At 44.8% G+C, this 20,228-nt stretch overlaps 2 protein-coding genes across 18 annotated transcripts in view; one reads left to right on the forward strand and one right to left on the reverse strand.

Moving 5' to 3' along the window:
• Positions 1-20,228, forward strand: part of dock7 (dedicator of cytokinesis 7) — a 47,256-nt gene that overhangs the window by 3,086 nt on the left and 23,942 nt on the right. For all 17 annotated transcript variants that reach the window (XR_011982722.1, XR_011982723.1, XR_011982724.1 and 14 more), the window contains exons 3-15: positions 3,562-3,664; positions 5,543-5,718; positions 6,247-6,315; positions 7,339-7,468; positions 7,570-7,782; positions 8,606-8,691; positions 8,798-8,864; positions 9,205-9,354; positions 9,594-9,674; positions 9,796-9,958; positions 11,632-11,774; positions 12,045-12,138; positions 12,264-12,426. Coding sequence is in view for 9 of the 17 variants with exons in the window: in XM_072699822.1 (XP_072555923.1) it covers positions 3,562-3,664; positions 5,543-5,718; positions 6,247-6,315; positions 7,339-7,468; positions 7,570-7,782; positions 8,606-8,691; positions 8,798-8,864; positions 9,205-9,354; positions 9,594-9,674; positions 9,796-9,958; positions 11,632-11,774; positions 12,045-12,138; positions 12,264-12,426 (1,638 nt within the window). In the remaining 8 variants the exon portion in view is untranslated. The remainder of the gene's footprint in view (positions 1-3,561; positions 3,665-5,542; positions 5,719-6,246; positions 6,316-7,338; positions 7,469-7,569; positions 7,783-8,605; positions 8,692-8,797; positions 8,865-9,204; positions 9,355-9,593; positions 9,675-9,795; positions 9,959-11,631; positions 11,775-12,044; positions 12,139-12,263; positions 12,427-20,228) is intronic.
• Positions 12,806-17,959, reverse strand: angptl3 (angiopoietin-like 3). Its single transcript, XM_023794518.2, has 7 exons — positions 17,386-17,959; positions 16,934-17,044; positions 16,662-16,773; positions 16,449-16,562; positions 16,031-16,126; positions 15,117-15,386; positions 12,806-14,923 (listed from the first exon to the last, which is right to left on the reverse strand). The coding sequence occupies exons 1-7, from the start codon at positions 17,863-17,865 to the stop codon at positions 14,754-14,756; spliced, it is 1,353 nt and encodes a 450-aa protein (XP_023650286.2). The 5' UTR covers positions 17,866-17,959; the 3' UTR covers positions 12,806-14,753.

Consider the following 20,228-nt stretch of genomic DNA (forward strand, 5'->3'; position numbering starts at 1 on the left):
CATTCTGGGTTAGAAGCACATTTAATTTGTTTCAAATGTCTGTATGGGGGACTTAAATGCTGAAGTATATTCAGATCTTTTGTGTTCTGTTTAAAAATAGTCTTCGCTTTGTCTTTAGTGAATACATCTACCCTGTTCTTTTTCTAGTTGTAATGTGGTGACACAGAAAATACATTTTTGTCTCAAATCACCGACAACCAGTATTTTCTCAAGAATGAGTGATGTGAAGTATCACTGGCATCTGTGGGACAAACTGTGAAAATTTTGCATTCACTAATGTTGGTAGTAATAATGCTTAAAATCTAGTGATTTTTAAATGCGTTTAAGTGACCGTCTTACCTTTGGGCTGCATTCTATGCTATATACGTGATATTATAATTACACAGCTGGAGAGTGATTAACTGCTTAGAATAACCTTTAAATAATAAACACTTATTTAAAGTAAGGTTATACCCAGACTGCTTGTAGAAATTAAATGCGTCACGCTATTGAAACTCTTAAATGGGCCATGTTTGCTGGGGTCATTCAGGGATCTGTCACACGCCCTTTCAGGCGGAGAGGGAACATCTTCTTCAGGCTGTGCTCAGGGTTCCATTGGTGACCATCGCAGACGCCTTTGACTCATCTGTCTGCGGGCGACCATGTGGACGCTATGAGGATAATGGGAAAAAGCTTTGGATTCAGCTGGTCGGCCTGTTTGCAGTAGTTTGTCAGAAACACTACACTCCTTCCAGTTTGGATGCTTATTTTTTTTTTACTCATTTCCATACCGTCTGCAGAGGCGCTGTACAGCGGAGGAAGTTAATATGATTGCAAGGGCCTCTGAGAGACAGGGACCCTACAATACTGGAGCATAATTGGATTGGTCTAGTTTGGGGGGCTGGGTGTGATACACTTTCAGACCCAAAATGTCAAAACAGCACCTTCGACTGTCTGTGATCTGTTTTGGTGTGTTATTCACATCAGTTGCCGCTGTATCATTACAGCGGGATGGAGCCTTTTAAGCGCCTCATAAATTAACACCCCCTTATTACACGCTGCCGGGGGGGGGGGGCGTTTAAAATAAGCCCGCCACCGGACAGGATGTTGTACGGCCCAGGGTGTGAATGTTTGTGTGGCTCTAACGGTCTCCGGACTCTTCCATCATGGGGAGGTCGTTTCCATAAGTGGTGTTGCCTATGTCATGTGATTTCTGACCCAATTTTAGCCTTTTAAATACTTAACCAGGTTTACTCTTCAGTGAGGTACTTTCGTATGACAGGTATTTAAAGGGAACTCTCCAGAATTGCACATTCATTTATTTGCCCAGGTAGCCGGTTTGGAGCCAAAAAAAAGGTTAACGCTGAATTGTGAACTATGAATCGCTCGCAATCGACATGGCGGCTTAAGACTTCTTTGCCAGGCTTGTGACGTGATCTGTCCTTCCCTGTGGTCTCGGAACACGCCCCATGTAACAAACAGTCGAGGTGCGAGAATCTTTTGTTGTCTTCCAGATTCGTTTATCCCTGGGAATTGTTAATATCACTACTTTAAAGGCCGAAGAGGAACGCCTTCAGAAACAAAAGATGTTCCCATAAAGCAGTGTTTCTCCACCCAGTCCTTGGGGACCCCCAGACAGTCCACATTCTTGCTCTTTTTCAGCTCCCAGCACACCTGCACCAGGGATTCGGTGGTCCTGATTGGCCGGGAGCTGCGAGGGAGCAAAAATGTGGACTGTCTTTGGGCTCTCCTAAGACTGGCTTGAGAATCACTGCTTTACGGGCAAATATTTTGTTTCTGAAGGCATTTCTCTTCGGCACTTTAAACTAGAGGTCGGTGAATGATATCAGCAATCACATAAAGCATATGGAATCTTATCCTGGATAGGATCACTCCGCTTCTGAAGCCTTTAGGCCAATGCTCTAAAATGAAACACAATGGTCGCCTGATGTTCTCACGTGTTCCTGCACACAGCAGCCCCATTTCTGAGACACAAGACTGCTGGAGCGTAGGGAAAAGGCGGATGTGAGGAGGAAGAATGAGGCTCGAGGCTGAGGACGAGGGCAAGAAGACGTGGGCCATTTGTAGTGTGCTATGCTTGTTGGCAGTGAACACTGCCGTTCTGCCATAGTGCAGGACAGAGGGGGGCTTTGAGAGATGCTAACGTTTGGGCCCCCGGGGGTCTAGTTTACTCACCAATGAAGTATTTTTCTGTGGGAAAAAGGACCTTCCTCCTTCCGGTGTGGGGGGGTAAGATGATGAGAGCAGAGGACGCCTCAGCGTTTGACCTAAGCTTCCTGTTTTTATGTCAGCGAAAGACTGAAGATTCTCATTGTTTTTGCATCGAGTTTCCATAACATTTGTTACTACTGTGCTGATAATGCCTCAGGGGGGTGTGGGTTCGATTTCCCACCCTCGGCTCTCGGCATGGAGTCTTGTTTGGGTTTCCTTGGAGACATGCGGTTTAGGTGAATCTGTGTCTCTGTGTTGTCCCAGATGAGTGCTGGCATGGTTCTCCACATGCCCTGTGATGGACTGGCCACCTGTCAACCTTAAGGTTCAGCATGACGTATGGGCGGCATCGAGGGATAGATTCTTTTATGTGTTAGATTCTTGTTCTGGATGGTCATTCCTCTCATTAGCTTTTTGTTGGCTTGCTTGACATTTGCTGTTTTAGTTCCAATGTGCCACAGTCAGCGATAAGTTGAAAGGCCTTAATGCATGTCTGGACCTTGGTTGTGTGTGTGTGTCCAAACATCGAGCAGCGAAGGCTAACACAATGGGCCTCAATGTGCAATGGTTGCTAAGGCAATTATTGGCTCTCTAACCAAGGACTCCTTGAGAACAGATACAATAAGGGAACAGTGAATGGTGTTTCCCATTTAGCCTGTTATTAAGTTCAGTTCTCCTTTTTTTTTGTGAAGCTGCAGTGATTATTTTGCCGCTGTTACTCAGCATTGTTTAGCTCTGAATAGCTGGGCTACATAATTAAGGTTACATCATGGAATTTCTGTTTGATGTTTGCAGTAAATGCTTTTAGTCTGGTCGATTCCAATAAGACACCGTGGCCTCACAAGTCCAGGGTTGGTGGTTCGAACTCTAACCCTGACTGTGTGTGTGTGTGTGTGTGTGTGTGTACATGATTTTGTACGTTTGCTGTGCGTTTGTGTGGGTTTCCCGTGAATATCCCAAAAATATGCAGTTTAGGTGGATTCATGTCTCTCGTATGGTGATAGTGTGTCTGTGTGTGTATGAGTGTGTCTGTGTGTGTATGAGTGTGTCTGTGTGTGTATGAGTGTGTCTCTGAGTGTGTCTCTGTGTGTATGAGTGTGTCTCTGTGTGTATGAGTGTGTCTCTGTGTGTCTCTGTGTGTATGAGTGTGTCTCTGTGTGTATGAGTGTGTCTCTGTGTGTATGAGTGTGTCTCTGTGTGTATGAGTGTGTCTCTGTGTGTCTTTGTGTGTATGAGTGCACCCTGTGTAGCTATAGATCATGGATGGACAGACTGATGACATACTTTAAAAATGTCTTCCCATGGTGCACTAGTCTCCGTTACATTTCTCTGTCTTCTGCTGTCTTCCAGGACTGTTGCTGCTGAGGTCCGAAAGCAGATCGCCGGCCAGTATGGGGGTTCTCCACAACTCCTCAAGAACCTCAGTGTTGGAGGCAACACGGCTAGCAATGCGGTAAGCAGTCAGTGTGGCTCCTGGATCATTCTGGTGCTGTCAGGTCTCTACAAAGCCTCTAGTCATCAGTGAATAGGATCAGCCACCTTCTCTCTGGCCGGTAGTGGACTCTGGGGGAGTATTATGGAGACTCTGAAGCCAACTCTGGAAACCAGGCCTGAATGAGAACATGCATTACCGGCTGGAATTTTCATTGCGTCACGTTGCTAATAAATGTTTTGCATTGTACAGTACAAACGGCGGGATTATGTTTCTTATAAAAAGTCATTTTTAATCTCCGGAAGAATTCTGAAGAGGCACAATGACTGTGTCGCAACATGTTGATGCTGTCGTGTCAGCAACATTATATTTTTGTGAAGTGCTCCGCACAAACTCGTGGAACAAACATCTGTAGTTAAAATCACTTTCATTTTGGCACGGGGCTAGCTGCTCTCAGAACAGGAGATTATGACTTTTCAGTCTGCTGCTGGTAAACGTTTACCAGAAACCCACAGCCTGAAGATGTCCTGGTCCCTTGCCGCAGCATGGCTGTGCTTCTTCCTGTCAGTTTTCTAATAAGAGGTAGTTGCTTTGAGTCAAACTCATTGCAGGTATTTATGTGTAACTCAAACACGTCTAGTAGGAACTGAGTCATGGTGTGTTTGGTATGATTTGAGTTTCTGTTCGGTTCTTGCAGTGTTTTGTGTGGCTTGTGCTGCGGTTGTTATGTGGGTGGTGTGTTGCCCAGTACATTTGGACTCTGTGCCTTTGATTGGAAGGTTGTAAGTTCAAATCCCATGGTCAGTGGAGTGGTTTTATTGAGGCCCTTGAGCAAGACCCCTAATTCCCAATTGCTTCAGGCACTGGCTGATCCTGCTTCTTTGAAACGTCACTTTGTAAGTGCTGACTCAGCGTTTATGTCGGCCATATGTAAATATAAGCTCGGGTGGGGGGGGGTGTCACGGGGCCTGGCCCGACTCGAGCTTTGTTCTTGTGGAGGATTACTACTACGCGAATGAGCCTTTCTCCTTTCCTCGAATACTTGTTAAAATTCTTGAGAATAATCAAAAATGAGACTTCGTACAGTGAAGTGTCTTTACTAAGCAGAAGAGTTTAAGAGAAGCAGCCCAAAAGCATACCTTTTTTAAGCTTCCCTAAAAAGCACGTTAATTATGATTGGTTACGTCTTCAAAACCCATATCACTTATCAAAAAGCACATCAGTTATGATAGTTGATATGCTTTTTGAAGTAGTAACCAATGGAAAAGCTCATCAGTTATGATTGGTTATTACTTCAAGAGGCACATCACTTATGCTTAGTTTCCCCACCCCATGATTATCACATACCTTCTCCCTTTAATGTATGTTTTTTACCACGGCACTTTCTGCACTGCCTGACCTCCTTATTTTCCTCCACCATGGTCTGTCACAAAACCCTCGCTTTATTCATTCTGTGTTTCCTGTAGCTCAGTACTAGTGCTACTACTGTTGCTATCTTTAGCTCACGTGTCCCCTTATGCATACAAAATCTTCTGCATTAGCGCAGCTTTTCATATGGTAATATGTGATCAATAGCATGACTTCTCCTCTCGAAACAGACATTTTCCTTTCAGCCTTAGCCCCTCTTCTCATCAACCTCCTTCCATTACAGATGGCTTCTTCTCAAACCTGGTTCTCTCATTAGCTCACTGGCCCACCTGTGACCCAGTTTGAGTTAGTACAGGATGTGCTTTGTCTTCTATCAGCAAAGCAGCACATGCAAACAATTTTCTTCATGCCTAAGGCCTAAAATGTGACAACAATCCCATAATGCCTCCCTCCCCGTCCTGTCTGGTCATTTTCACATCCACGTTCGATCCAGGGCCGGTCCGCAGAGATGCATGTTGACTCTGCCTGCAGGTTCCTCTCACGGAGGCCGTGGAGCCGGTGGACTTTGAGGAGTATCTCCTGACGCACCCGCCCGTGGTGGAGTCCGGGCCGCTCCGGGACCTGCTGGAGTTCCCCCATGACGACATCGAGGTGGTATACGTACCCCGGGAGTGTCGCACGCTGATGCAGGCAGTCCCAGAGGAAGGGTAAGTGGAGGGGGGTGTTTGTGGTTGGGGGTCCCCTGAATGGTGGAGGTATCCGCATGAGGAATCTCGCCACAGCTGCCCCAGTTGCACTGGTTTCTGGGAAATACCCTTTAATTGATCATGGGAAATCACCTGATTTGTTTGGGTACCATTAGATTAGATTAGATTCTACTTTATTGACATTTTGCAAAGTACAATTACTCACACAATGAAATGCTGTTTGCCGTCTAATCCGAAAGTGCAAAACAGCGCAAGAGCACTATAAGCAGCTGTGCAATATGACTGTTTAGTGGTTTTCATTTCATTTGCCTTTTGAGAAATTATGTTTCTTAAATTTGTATATGCAAAAAGATCTTGAGAGCTGGAATAATAGTTTTATGGCCTCTGGTTACTGATATTAACGAATACAATGATTCACATGCTTGAATTATTCTGTTACTCCTACGAATCCACATGCAAGTTGCTCACTGTTGATAAACACGCTGGTAATGTGTCATCCTTCCCTGATTTGTATTTGTGTTCCCGCAGAGACAATGATGCTCACGTCAGAGACTGTGCCAGATCCTACACCGAAGACTGGTCCATTGTCAACAGGAAGTAAGCTACCCGGCTCAATGAGTGTCTAATGTGCTGTCCTATCAGCAGTGTCTAATGTGCTGTCCTATCAGCAGTGTCTAATGTGCTGTCCTATCAGCAGTGTCTAATGTGCTGTCCTATCAGCAGTGTCTAATGTGCTGTCCTATCAGCAGTGTCTAATGTGCTGTCCTATCAGCAGTGGCTATATAAAAAAAATATCTTTCTGGTATTATGTTTAAAAACCTCACTGTGAGCTCACAGACCCCTTTCACTGTTCTCTGGGGTGGATGGTGTGTGGCTCAGAGGGTTAGGGTGCTATGTATGTGACCAGACGTTTGCAGGTTCAAATCCCAGTAGAGTGATGTCACCATTGGGCCCCTGAGGGAGGCCCTTAACCTTAACCTGCTCCAGGGACTGTCTGACCCTGCTTTCAGTTGTATGACACTTAAGATAAAAGCATCCTGTACATAAATAAATTGTAATTTCTTTTTCTTAATGTTGTGTAAATTATTCTACCTAGAGAATGGGGCTTCCTCAGTCAGTAACCCAAGGGTCATCAGTAATACACACAGATATGTAGCATTGCTAATTTTAGATGTATAATTTGGAAAGACATTATATTCCTAAAGCTCTCGCATTTCCCAGGAGTCCTGGAGGGTGAGGGAAAAACCCCTCTGTGGTCACATTCCATGGCTGATAGATCCTGCTTTTTAGATGGATACGAGTTGTTTTGTTGTACTTCCTCCCATCTAAATTATATAGCCGGGGTGGATTAATGTACAGGCTATCCTAGGGCAGTGTTTCCCAGCGCAGGCCTTGGGGACCCACAGACGGTCCATGTTTTTGCTCCCACCCAACTTCCGGCAAAAACATGAAGGCACTGACTAGTGGATTTCAGCTCACAAAATAGCAGAAATGGCCCACTTGAGGGCCTCCTAGCCAAGCCAGCCTGGGGCCCCCCAGAGAAGTTAATTGGCCCCTATATATAGCAGATTAACAGATTTTGATATGATGGGTTATGATATCTTCTCTTGCTTGGAACAGGTACCACAAACTGGGCACAGGATTCAACCCCAACACCCTGGATAAGCAGAAGGAGAGGCAGAAGGGGCTGCCTAAGCAGGTGTTTGAGTCCGATGAGATCCCAGATGTCAGCTCATACCAGGACGACCAGGTGAGAGTCCCGGCTGAATGGTCCTGCTTGGGAACCTCGAGCTGGAGCACGGAGTCTTGTCTGGACTCGGGGAGTCAGACTCCGTGTCGTGGGTTTTCCAGGACGACCTGAAGCGTAGGTCCATGTCCATCGACGACACGCCGCGGGGCAGCTGGGCCTGCAGCATCTTCGACCTGAAGAATTCCATGCCTGACGCCCTGCTGCCCCACCTGCTGGACCGCGCGCCCAACGAGGAGATCGACCGGCACAACGAGGAGCAGCGCAAGGCTCACCGCCACCGCGAGCTCTTTGCCCTGCACCCAGCCCTGGACGAGGTACCTCACACCCGCTGCATCACCCTCCCTGAATGGAATTACCATTTACGGATCATAAAAACAGGAAAACATTGCCATCCCAATGTCTGGCATTTTCCCCAGCCTTGTGCCCTCTGGATAGGCTCATGAAAACTACAGTAAGACTTGTTAGATCTTACTTTATATTAATTATTAATACAAAGAAAGATTAGTTTGCAAAAGTCTGTTCATCTTCATGAACTTGAACATAGCCTTTGCCAGTTTTTTTTTTAAATAAATGCACAGGCCAGTAAAAATACTTCTGTGGGCTGGATATGGCCTTCTGGCTGGATATGGCCTTCTGGCTGGATATGGCCTTCTGGCTGGATTTTGCCCAGGTCAGGGTTAGAAGATGGATGAATGGATTGTAGCGTATGATAATACCATTATCCGTACTGCCCCTTGTAGGTCAAGTTCCCCTATTAACTTGCCCCCTGTCCTAAAGGTTAGGGAAGCGTGCTTGTGATAAAAAGGTTGCTGGTTCGAATCCCCAACCAGCAAGGTACCGCCCCCACCCACTGCTCCGCAAGTGATAAATAATAGCTACCCACTGCTGTGTCACGTATAGGTTGAATGCGGAGGGCACATTCTGTTGTGCATTGTGTACTCTGGTGTGTCAACAATTACAATCACTTTCTTTCTTTCCATTTAACACTCTTGTTTATTGTGTAACGTATTATGTAATTACTGAGGTTTTATTTAACTATGTAATACATGTTTAATTAAATGAAACTATTAGTACAGATTTACAAATGAACATTTCTTGGTGTTTTTTTTGAAGGCTTGGCTTCTCTCTTTGTTGCAGGACGAGCCTATTGAGAGACACTCTGTGCCTGATGTGCCCAAAGAACATTTCGGCCAGAGGCTCCTCGTCAAGTGTTTGTCTTTGAAGTAAGTCTAGAGCTTCCTGAGCATTTTCAAAGGCGCACTGTCGACTGATCCCTTCTGCTGACTGGAGCCTTTTCTTTTCTCTCTCCCCCCCCATCCCCACCATAAGATTTGAAATAGAAATCGAGCCGATTTTCGCAAGTTTGGCCTTGTACGACGTCAAGGAGAAGAAAAAGGTGTGACGCTGGCCTTTTCTCTGATGCTGTTCTTGAGGGAGAACGTTGCTTCTCTTTTGAAATGCATTGAAAGTGTGTGAATTCATCACCAGTTCAACAGACCTGCTGTTACAGGTTTAATAACATCCCCTGTCCTCCGGCCGTTAGGTCATCAGTCATTGTACGTGGGTGAAGATCCTTTCTAAACGTTTTTTGGAAAATCAGTTCTGGGCACTAGGGGGTAGCATTGACGCTTTGATGGGCAGTTTTTAGTGTTCCAGGCAGAGTTTGCTGCTTTGGGGTTTATACATCTTATAATCATTTAATCACTCTTTTGTCCACCTATTTCCCCCACTTTCAGATTTCAGAGAACTTCTTCTTTGACCTAAACTCAGAGCAGACCAAGTCCATGCTAAGGCCCCACATCCAGTCAGCTGCAATCTCCACACTAGCTCGCTCAGGTGTCTTCTCCATCACCTACCCTTCACAAGACGTCTTTCTGGTCATTAGGGTAAGCACTAGATCCCGCCTTCCATTTCTATCTTATCTCTTTCATGTCAAGAGGGTGGATTTTATTACTCTGGTTCTCTGTAACCATGAGACTTGCCAGCTTGATGTCATGGTTGTCATGGTCAGCTCTTCTCTTTGACAGACCCCTGTTCTTGTCAGGTTCAGCCTTCCTTCATACTTCAATATATCAAGACACTTGGAATTTACCACCATTTGATAGGGGTATTTTTTTTTTTGTAGCTGGAGAAGGTCCTTCAGCAGGGGGACATTGGCGAATGTGCTGAACCGTACATGGTCTTCAAGGAGTCCGACGCAGCCAAAGTACGTGTGACCCATTTCTATAGAACTGCCAGTCTCATGCCTTCATCTTCACGATTTTCTGCATGTTCACAGGTCTGTTTTCTGTTCCCGTTTGTCTTTGGTGCTGGCCTGCCTCTTGTAGAATAAGGAGAAGCTGGAGAAGCTGAGGGCCCAGTCAGAGCAATTCTGCCAGCGGTTAGGCCGGTACCGCATGCCGTTTGCCTGGACCGCCATCCACTTGATGAACATTGTCAACAGCGCCGGTAGCCTGGAGCGTGACAACGAGCTGGAGATGCCCCTCCCAGGTACTCCCAAACATGGCAGCATCCCACATTTGCTGGGGATTCCTGCCTATAGTCATGTATAGATAGTTTTATCTTTAACCAAGCTGTCTTGTCCTTTTACACGAAATAGGAGCTATCTTTTTAGAGATTGCCAAAAACTAAATAAGTAAGTATAGGACGTGGATTGGTCACACATGGCCGATACCCGATCCGTCAAATAGCTCTTGATCGGCGCCGATACAGATCTGAATTTCTGATACAATCTTTGTTATAATCAGGGCTGCATATAGCTGGTACGCAAGTACGCATTCACCTTTAAAAGCGATACGTGCGGCAATCCATTGCTGTGACAGTGTAAATACATACATATTTTATGTTCATTTGCGCTGATATGACAAGAAATTATCATGCATTTTAACCTGCATATGCTAATTCGTACTTCATTTGCGGTATAGAGGTTAAAATGCACGGTAATTTATTGTCATATCAGCTATCTATATAGCCTATGTTTACAAATAAAAACTCATTTTAAAGCAGGCTGAAAAATCCCAAGATCCCGACCCAAAATACGGGAAATTTAGAGCAGTTCCCATTGCCATTCCTCTGTTAACAGCAAGAAAACAGACTTCAAAACTGCTGTTATTTACTTTTAACGGAGCATAAGCTCTCGCAGCACTTACGACATCGGAGCCACTTCCTGAATCTTGAGCTTCGGAGTTTTGGCTTCTTTATCTATTTAAGCAATGGGTTTTCTCCACTGTTTTCCGACCTTTTTTTAGCTACTATTAGCGAATGAGACGCTTCATGACACACCACTGACTTCCAAACATAAATAAGTTCTATTCCGATCTTTTTTGAAAATGTAAAATATACTACTACTAGCCTATTATTATGTCCTATTATTATTATTATTATTATTATTATTGTTATTATTATTGGATACGCCAGGCAACAAGAAGCCCGTGCCATTCACCCTTTTGCAGATCTCGTCTTTGTTTTGGGACATTAAAAGCCTTTAAGACTGATGTGGCACTAAATGCTGGGGAATTATTTTCTCCTTACTATGAAGTTTGGCATCTTAAACACGTGTCAGGAAATAGCTTGCAGCCTGTAGGCTACTCCTCAGCTGTCAATCTTTAAGCGAACTGCCGAAACCATAATGTGTATTTTTAGGAAGAATAATTAAATAGTAATTAAACAAAAGAAATACAGCCTTTCCAGCCCCCCCCATTTTTTCCCTTCGGATCTACATAAATCTCATTATTAATCTTTAGTGCACTCAGTTGACGGAAAACTTTAATCCATGTGTCCCAGACTTTAGAGCGTTTAATACGCGATGATGCCCGATTTGTGGCCGCCATTCTTCTACCTGTCGCTGAATGCTATTGTGCAAGAGCGAATCTCACCAGTGTGGTGTATTGGTGCAGTCTATTGGAAAGCGGTAGTATTGCACAGATAGAAAGGAAGGAAAACGTCTCACTCCGTTTAAAAATACGTCTGGCGACAATTATCGACAATCAAATTCGTCGGTGACTATTTTTTTCGTCGATTTTTGTCGACAATGTCCAATAATCGTTGCACCCCTACTGTTAGCTGCTAATTGGCTAATCCCAGGTCATGTTGGGTTAACAGTTACGTGATACATCGTGACACCGTAATCATGTTATCAAACATGAGGCTATAACCCATTATAGAGCGGAAGGGCTCTTGGTCGGAGCGCCGGAATTCCAGCATCGTGGGCCGACGCTCGCTGGAGAGGACAACCAGCGGGGATGAATCCTGCAGCCTGACCAGCTTCCGGCCTGCCACCCTCACGGTCACCAATTTCTTCAAACAGGTCAGGCCTGCGTCCTTAGACCAGGAGCACACAGGCAGCTGCAGGGATCTCAAAACAATGGAGTCTCTAAACACTAAAATTCCATTGCATAATGCTCTTAAAATGGGACTGAATGTTTGTTTGGAAACCACATCCGTTTGATCAATGCTCAGTTTAATAAAAACTACTTTTACTTTTATCTCTGTAGTGGGTCGATGGCCTCACTGGCCTTCCCCTGTTCCATAGCGGAAACATAACAAGCTGTGTGTTTCTTTCCATGGACTTTTTCAGGAGGGAGATCGTTTGAGTGATGAAGACTTGTACAAGTTCCTCGCTGATATGAGGAGGCCCTCTTCAGTGTTGCGAAGGCTGAGGCCCATTACAGGTGGGAGGAGAAACGACTTATTTGACTTTTATGCAAGTTATGCAAGTGTTACCTCTGGGGAGGCGTCATACCCTGAGTGTTGTGCTTGATACCGTTTGTCCATTTCCTGTCTGTAACCCTCACAGCCCAACTGAAGATCGACATTTCCCCAGCCCCAGAGAACCCCCATTACTGTCTGACCCCTGAACTACTGCAGGTGAAGCCCTACCCGGACAGCAGGGTGCGGCCCACTCGAGAGATCCTCGAATTCCCTGCCAAGGACATCTACGTGCCCAACACTACCTACAGGTACTATCTGTGACATTTAGTTTATTTATCAGATGTACAAGAAAGGAAGATAGTCAATCACAATATACAGCTGTCAAGGAGAAAACTAGGTCTAAGTGTAGCTAGGCTGGGGTTCCAGTGAATGACTCAAGTTGGCATTGAAACAAAGGCTGTGCAATGCATTACAAGACATTTTAAGAACATATCAGAAGAACTATTCATATCAAAATCCATTGAGGGCTTAGTTCTGCTAGACAAATGCAAAATAGCAGAGCATTCAAGGTTGCCAAGAGACCATAACTGAGGGATAGTTGACACAGAAAGTTGTAAGGTGAGCTAGTTGAGGTATTTCCAGAGGATCTAGTCTTGAAACATTTCTTGGGATATGATCTCTGGATGTGGTTGTGAGGCTTGTTGAGGAAGCATTCATGAGTCAGACTTATTTTAATGTGGTGGAGGGATCACAAGGCAGCATTGGCTTTCTGACCCATGAGAACGAGACCCAATGTAAGGGCGCTTTTCCACCGCACCAAGTGCCGTACTTTTGGTTCTTTCAGAAAGTGCCAAAAGTAAAGTGTTAGTTTTCCATTGCCGTAAAAACTGGTTCCTTTTATAGATTTTCTAGTACATTATTTAAATATCAGTTTAAAGTTGACCTCCGCTGCCAAAAGTACGGTACTTGGTGTGGAGGAAATGCACCCTAAGTCTGGATGTGCAACTCAACAGAGGTAGATTCTGTACCATTCTAACACAAAAAGCCTGACTTTTAAGGGTTTCAGTGTTTGTTAATGTTCAGCTGTGGTTCTGTTTGCTGCTCATGTCACGTTACACTGAATGATACACAATTATTGAACACTCAAGAGTACTTTGGACCTGTTCGAAAGGGGAACTTGGATATAATGGTTAAGAGGCATTAGCCCAGTAACTTGTAACTAAGGAGGTTCTAAGCCGAGCTCCATACTTGTGCTTAATGTTGGTTTGTATTATAGGGAACAGGGAGCACTGGTTTGACACTTGGTGGTCATGACAACAACTGACCTCGCAGAGATCTGGTTGCTTGGCTTGTGCTGCTATTTCTATCCAAGGTTGAATATTGCGCAGAATCTCTGAAGGTCTTATCAGGAAGCCTTATTGACAAGTCCCACTCCTGCTCGGTCTTTCCCATCTGCTCTCCCTAGGACTTGTTTGTTTAAGATTCCCCCCTGATAACTGATGGATGTTTAATGACAGCATGTGCTCCTCTAATCCTGGAGCACGTTTGCATGAGTCAGCCAGTCAGGTTGCCACATTTTTCCAACATTTTTTTCCCTTCTTGCTCTAAAATTTATAGATGTAAGCATGTGAGCAGCAGAGTGACTCAGTGGGTAGCCCTGTGGCCTCAAACCTCCGGGCAGTTCAAGTCCGGAAAGTACAAATCCAGTCCAAGGTTTTGTTTCAGCCAACCAGTTGAGTATAAAGAATTAGTCACAGAGTACAAACAAAATCATGGTCTGGATTTTTACTTTCTGGATCTGAACTTCCCCCTCTGCCTCCAGGAACAGGGATTCAAATCCCTCTGCTTCCAATTGATTAGAAGATGAGTGGTTTTATTTGTATTAAATTCTTTAATCATTTTTAAAACCTGCAATACCTCTTAACATTTAATTTGGCTTGCCCAAGGGAAAGTAGTCATCCTGTAAACATTGCAGTATTCATTACAGAATATATACAGTCTGTAAGAGGAACTTGTCAGGAGTCAATATGACCCAAAAATAGCAGTACAGGATATGATTACATGCAGGCGGTTTGGAAAAAAGAGCTGTATTATTCTTACCATGTTCTTCCACTGGAAAAATAGTTTGGTATAAAGTTAAAAACAAATGAAAAACACACCTACAAAAACAAGCGTCTAGTTTACTGCAGTTGCTGTTTTGGTGAATGCGTGTCAGAGAGCACCTGTAGCTGATTGGCGTGTACCTGTAGCTGATTGGCGTGTATAGTGTGTTACAGGGGTGTCTGTGCCAACATTGTTGTGTTGCATAATGTGGAATCGCATGTACTGATAAGCAAGAGGAAACACGGTAGAGATCCGCAGTCTACCCTTCTGAAATGGTAAAACGTTCATAAATGACTTCTTTGTCCTTCAATAGCTTTCTCACTGGATCTTTGTATTACGCCAGGTGAATGGTTGAACAGGTCGTGTTTGACATTTTCCCCAGAAGCCTAGCTATTAGAAATTTGATGGGTCGATATCCTCTGTGGTTTGAACATTAAGTCCAGCGATGTAGTGAGTCAGACCCCTCTACCTGGGCTGTTCTTGGAAGTCTATTGCCCTAGAGGTTGGCAGCATGATCGTCGTCTTGCTCACTTCAGTGCTGCATGTGCCGGAGGGAGAGCTTGGTGGCCTTCAGGAAGCAGGAGTTCTCATGGTTGGGTTTCCAGTGGATTCCGCTCTTCCGCTCTTTCTGGCTCTTTGGTCTCATCCGGATGTACTTCCCATTCAGGTTGGTGTCTCCACATGGGTTAAACCACCAGCCACCTGCAAAACATCAGCACAGACATCACTCAAGGGCTCTCAGGCAGGTCACGCAAGTCTTTGGTGTCAGTGGAGGTCTGTCAGTCTTTTAAGGTCTTTTAGCGTGAGATCAGTTGGATGCCCAAACCAATATGTACGTATTTTTTTAAATGAGCGTACTTCAAAGATTATTTATTTTTTTGGATAACATGATCACCTGTGAGTTGTTGCGAGCAGTTCATTTCTGAGTTGGTATTGTTGCGATCTTTTGTGGAGAACCTCACGCTGGTTTGGTTGCTCATGACACCCAAAGATTCGCCAGACACATGCTGTAAGTGGATGGTGTACTGCGAAGAGGGGCCCTCCAAGGTGAACTGGTACTCCATGAAGTGCCTGTCCCCTTTCCAGTCCTCCAGTTGTACTAGGAGAATCGACTCCCCCTGTCTAGAAATGGTGTGGATCTTCTCCAGGCCCAACCAGAACTCACCTGTAACACATAAGCCAGAGTATCACAGTTTATTGTCAGTATGACACTTTTCCGTTGCTTGCTATGAGGAGTTGGGTCATGGGCAGCCAAACCAGACAGATGCAAAAACAACCCTGGCCTCTTACATCATGTTGTCGTGCCAAGTCATGACTGATGCTCTGAATGAAGGCCAAACAGTCCATTAGTTGTCCCTCTGGCAGCACAGAGGTGCTATGGCTCCCTTGATGTTACGGCAGAGGACGTCATATCGACGCCTCATTCTCTTTCTAGCTAGAGGTGTCTGGGCTTTCGGAATGCATTCTCATTGTGTCTGTTGGCTGTCCTCCAGCTTGCCTGATGCATTTGCTGCTGGTGGTTCGTCAAACTGAACAATAGAGGCAACCGATCTGTCAGCTGCTGCCTTTTAAGTTTACGGATGTACTTGTAGCGTGAGAGGAAGTGCTCGAGTGTTTCGGTGGCTTTTAACGAGACCCTATGATGGATGTAGAGGCATGAAAAACATTTGTTCCTAATGTCCCTAACTGCCCTTTCTTATTGAGTTGAGTGTAAATCCCATTTTGATTGTTCTGGTTGAAGAGAAGATGGATATAAAGTGGAATTTTAGAGCCATGAAGTCCTGACAGTGGTCCAGGCTAATCACTTACCCTTGAGATCTCCAAATCCACTTTCATACTTCTCCCAAGTTTGATCGAAATCCACCGACCCATCCTGTCTGCGCTGTATGACAGTGACCCCTCCATCTGTGTGCCAGGTGGTAAAGTGAAAGATAATTAAGAGGAGGTACCATCTGAACTACAAGTAACTGATCCTCAATACCCACAAGGCACAGTGGGGTGTACCGATGATTTCTGCATACCAAAGGTTCCTCTTTCTAGCCTATTTTAAATGATCTCCTGTAATCTTGGTATAGATTCTTCTATCTCACTTACTTGTGGCGGGTCCCTGGATTTGCTTCTATGAGTCTGAGTGTACTTTGATACCACACACCGTGAATGTGTGCAGGATGTGTGTTGTCATTTTGAAAGACACAAAGGTGATGAGATGAATGTTTTGGTATCTCACCGGCAGTGATGTCGCAGTACACATTGAATGGCTCTGATTGATTGGCCTTTATGGAATACACCCCGCTGTTCCTCTCTCCTCTGTTGAAGACCTCCTTACAGTCTGCCGGAAGATCTATGGTACAACCCAATGCCTCACCAGTAGCTCACCAAAAATGAACACTTAGTTGCATTTAAAATTGAAGTACATGCTTCTTAATTTATTTAAACGTACCCATCGTGTGAAGGCTGGTATTTTTTGAGCTGTTTGTGAGGTACTCTGAGAGATTCTCTGGTATTCTAGAATTTTGTTTTTCCAGTGTTTCTTGGAAAACATCCGTGTTAAGCTGTAATGACGAGAGAAGTTTATTTTGTCTGACATTGAAACAACTGACTGATACAACTTGAGACAAGTGACAACAGCATTCTAGCAAGGTCCATCACAGCTCATTGGAGGCCCTTAATATGGACACCTGGGAGAATTGTGAAATGAGACATTTATCCTACCTTTTCTTCCAGGTTTTTGATCTTTCGGCTTTGATAGTCAAGCTGATCATGTTGCTCTTTGACTGCCTTCAGCAGATTCTGGATGTTCTTCTCCTGGGTCTCAATTATTTCCTGGAAATTGTGGCAAAAACATTGAGTAATTCATAAAGAACATTGTATTAGATTTTAGCTTTGTGGCTAATGCTTATCCAGAGGGACAAGTGTTACTGAATTTCTGCAGTTGTTATGGTATTATTAGGCCGAGGAACTTGAATAAGTATCCAAAAATATCCAGTGGTTATTAGTCCATGTCCTTAACCTTTCTGCTACTCACTCTTGATGGATGAAAATCCAGAAATGCTAATGGATTTTAGTTGTTAGCATTGCCCGGAGTTCATTTGGTGAACTGCTGTCGAGTGAATAATGGAGTGCTCTGAAACATATTTATCCTTGTTGTGCATAAGTGATCTCACCTTCAGGGCAGTGATCTCCACCAATTGGTCTGGGGGGATTATATTTTTGGAGAGGCCTGTCAGCTTCTCCTCCAGCCCCCCTACCTTAGTCTGGAGCTGGTTACGTTCCTGCATGATGTTGTCCACCTTGGTGTTGATCTCCAGCGAGAGATTCTTAATCTCCTCATTGTTGGCTTTGAGGAAGGTTGTGGTCTTTTTCAGCTCCTCCTCTTCCTCCTTGATAACGTTGGTAACATCGGAGAGCTGGCTGAATGAGCGGTCGAAGATGCTGAGCTTCTGAAAGATGTCGTTGATCTGGCCCTTGGTCTTTTGCACAAATTCTTTGAGACTTTGGCCCAGCTGGAGCAGCCCCGTCGCCAGCAGTTGGACGTCGTCGAGCATGGCAAATCGAGATTTGCTCTCCGCTGCGGGTCGTGCCTCGCCTGACAGGGCTTCCATGCTGAGGAGGGCGAGGAAAACTAGGAGACACACCAGCTTCATTTTATCAGGGTTGCCCGCTCTGATGTTAAGAGCCTGCTACAGGAGGTTCTGCCTTTCTGTGGAAAGGATGACAAAACAGCTGGCTTGGTTCCTGTATATACTGGGTCACAGTTGGGGGGCGTGGCCTATGGGATGGGTTGATGGGGAGGGGGGGGGTTGGCTGATGATTAACCCAGCTATGCCTGAACTGATACACCCTCTGTCGTCTCTCAAGAGTTTCAGTCAGTGTGAGCAATTCACACAAGTAACATTTACCTCCCTTGTCCATCTGTTCATCTTTTAAAGATCTTGGGAGGGAAATATTAATAGCACTTTGTGTCCTAAGTGTGCTGATCATAAGCTCGGCTCATCAATAATGTACCATGTACTTGTCTTGGTTTGACTTGTCTCTTAGTCAGGCTCAAAACCCTCTTAGCGGTGATTTTGAAACCGCTTCCGTGTCTGATACGTGGGAGCAGCACTTCAGAGGTGCCATGGTTGTAAGCTGAATTTACAGTTATTATCCTTGGGTTTCTCTGGCACTAAAAAACCTCTTATGGTGTGTAGTGAATGGTAAACAGGTATGGAAACACAGATAAAAATGTCATTCTTATGTTTATCTGACGTGATACGTATCTGTCCAGCTGTGGCGCTGAAATGAGAGCGCGCAGAGCCGAGGGGACTCTCCTTAGCATGACGTATTTCCTCATGTCTTATTGCACTTTACTCAACTTTTTTTTCCTTATGTTTGGCCTGTACACTTCAAAGAAGTAGAAGTCAGTGGTATTTTTTTCCCTAAGCTGAACGTTCACTTCTACAGGAAGTGATTTGGAGGTGCTACCCTTCTGTTTTTGAGCAATTGTAGCTTTTGGCCTTGGTCTTATTATATTGTACCTCTGTACTTTATACATGCAGGAAGCGGGCAGTTCCTGGTGTGCAGACAGGATGAGGGCCAGTTCTCTCCTTTCACCCCTGTCTGTGGGGGTGGATACTTTAGGTCCAGAAAGTCAAATTCCAGACCAAGATTTTGTATTTACACACCAGTTGAGTACTCTGTGACTGTGACTCTTTATATTCAACTAGTTGGTTGAAACAAAATCTTGGTCTGGATTTCTACTTTGTGGACCTCTGCCCCTCTGTTGGAGTGGTGTATCATAACCTTTGTGGCCTGTCGCACAGGACACCTCAATAACCCCGGAGTACCAGAAATTTCAGTACTATCCTATTGAACTCGCTACCTTTTTTTAGAAAGTGATTGATCTTGTATATGAGATGGGAGGAGTCACTGAGTTGGATCCAGCCTTAGAGGCAAAGGGCATAAGAACACATGTCCTGCTGAAAGTCCAAGTCACAGTGACAAGCGGATTAACAGACGTGTGAGTATGAGGGCTTGTTCTAGCACGCAGTTTGTGACTTGGATCAGTTGAGCCTCGTTTGTTGCACATGTGGGACTCAGCAGGTTAGGACACTTGTGCCTGTGATCAGAAGGTCGCTGGTTTGAATCCCAGAATATGCAGAGTGATCTCACCATTGGGCCCTTGAGTAAGGCCCTTAAGCCCCAATTGCCCCAGGGGCTGGTTGACCTTGCTGTCTCAAAAAAATGCATGATGCTTTAGATAATATCATCTGCTAAATGTAACATGAATGTTTGTGCATTATGTTTTGAATCGGACCGTCATAACCTCTCACACCAGCGCATCCCACAACACAAAAATATGTAATAAATCTCACTCACCGCCTTGTCTAATATATCCTAACCTTTTCCAGTTTCTTTCACTGGACTTGGCCCTGTCCGTTTCTCTTATCGCCTATTTCTCTTATAGCCCATTTGCTTGCTTCCTCTGCTGTTCTGGCAAGAGATCTACAGTCATCAAACCAGCCTGAAATAAACTATCTATCTTGGGCACAGCTGTCTCTAATTGCCCTGCTCTGCCCTGTTGGGACCTTCTCCTCAAGTGTTGAGTCTCATGCACCTGTTGGACTGGATGGAGAACGTATCTGGCATTTAGTGGACGTGAGGTCGATCCACTCGAATGTTCATTTTATAATGAGTCTCTCTTTTTAAATTGTTTAATGCCGGTGTTTCGCTGACACTGACTACTATGTACTGGGCACAACTCTTTTTCATGCTAAGCACTATTCTGTTCATACTTATGTGGCAGGGAAGGGTATTTTAACTACAAGAAGCAAGCCATTGTGATCTAACATCCATGCATTTTTCCCTTTTCTGTCTCGGGGTCCGAGGAACACTCCTCATGCATTGGACACCAGGGTGCAGTAGTTCAACCAACCAGCCTGGTTTTTAAACCCTCGAATCTTGTGTCATTAGCTGTCACTCTGGTGCTTGTTTGATGCTTCTGCTGGCCAGCAGGAGTGTTTCACAG

This window comes from Paramormyrops kingsleyae, chromosome 15 (genome assembly GCF_048594095.1).
Source record: "Paramormyrops kingsleyae isolate MSU_618 chromosome 15, PKINGS_0.4, whole genome shotgun sequence".
NCBI classification, from domain to species: domain Eukaryota; kingdom Metazoa; phylum Chordata; class Actinopteri; order Osteoglossiformes; family Mormyridae; genus Paramormyrops; species Paramormyrops kingsleyae.

What these genes read in the sequence shown, in the direction of transcription:
- angptl3 (XM_023794518.2), bottom strand. Translation starts at nt 17,865, where the DNA reads ATGAAGCTGGTGTGTCTCCTAGTTTTCCTCGCCCTCCTCAGCATGGAA. An exon ending in TACCAGCCTTCACACGATGG is followed by an intron (nt 16,563 to 16,661) that starts GTACGTTTAAAT and finishes GTTGTACCATAG; the next exon opens with ATCTTCCGGCAGACTGTAAG. An exon ending in GTACTGCGACATCACTGCCG is followed by an intron (nt 16,127 to 16,448) that starts GTGAGATACCAA and finishes CCTGGCACACAG; the next exon opens with ATGGAGGGGTCACTGTCATA.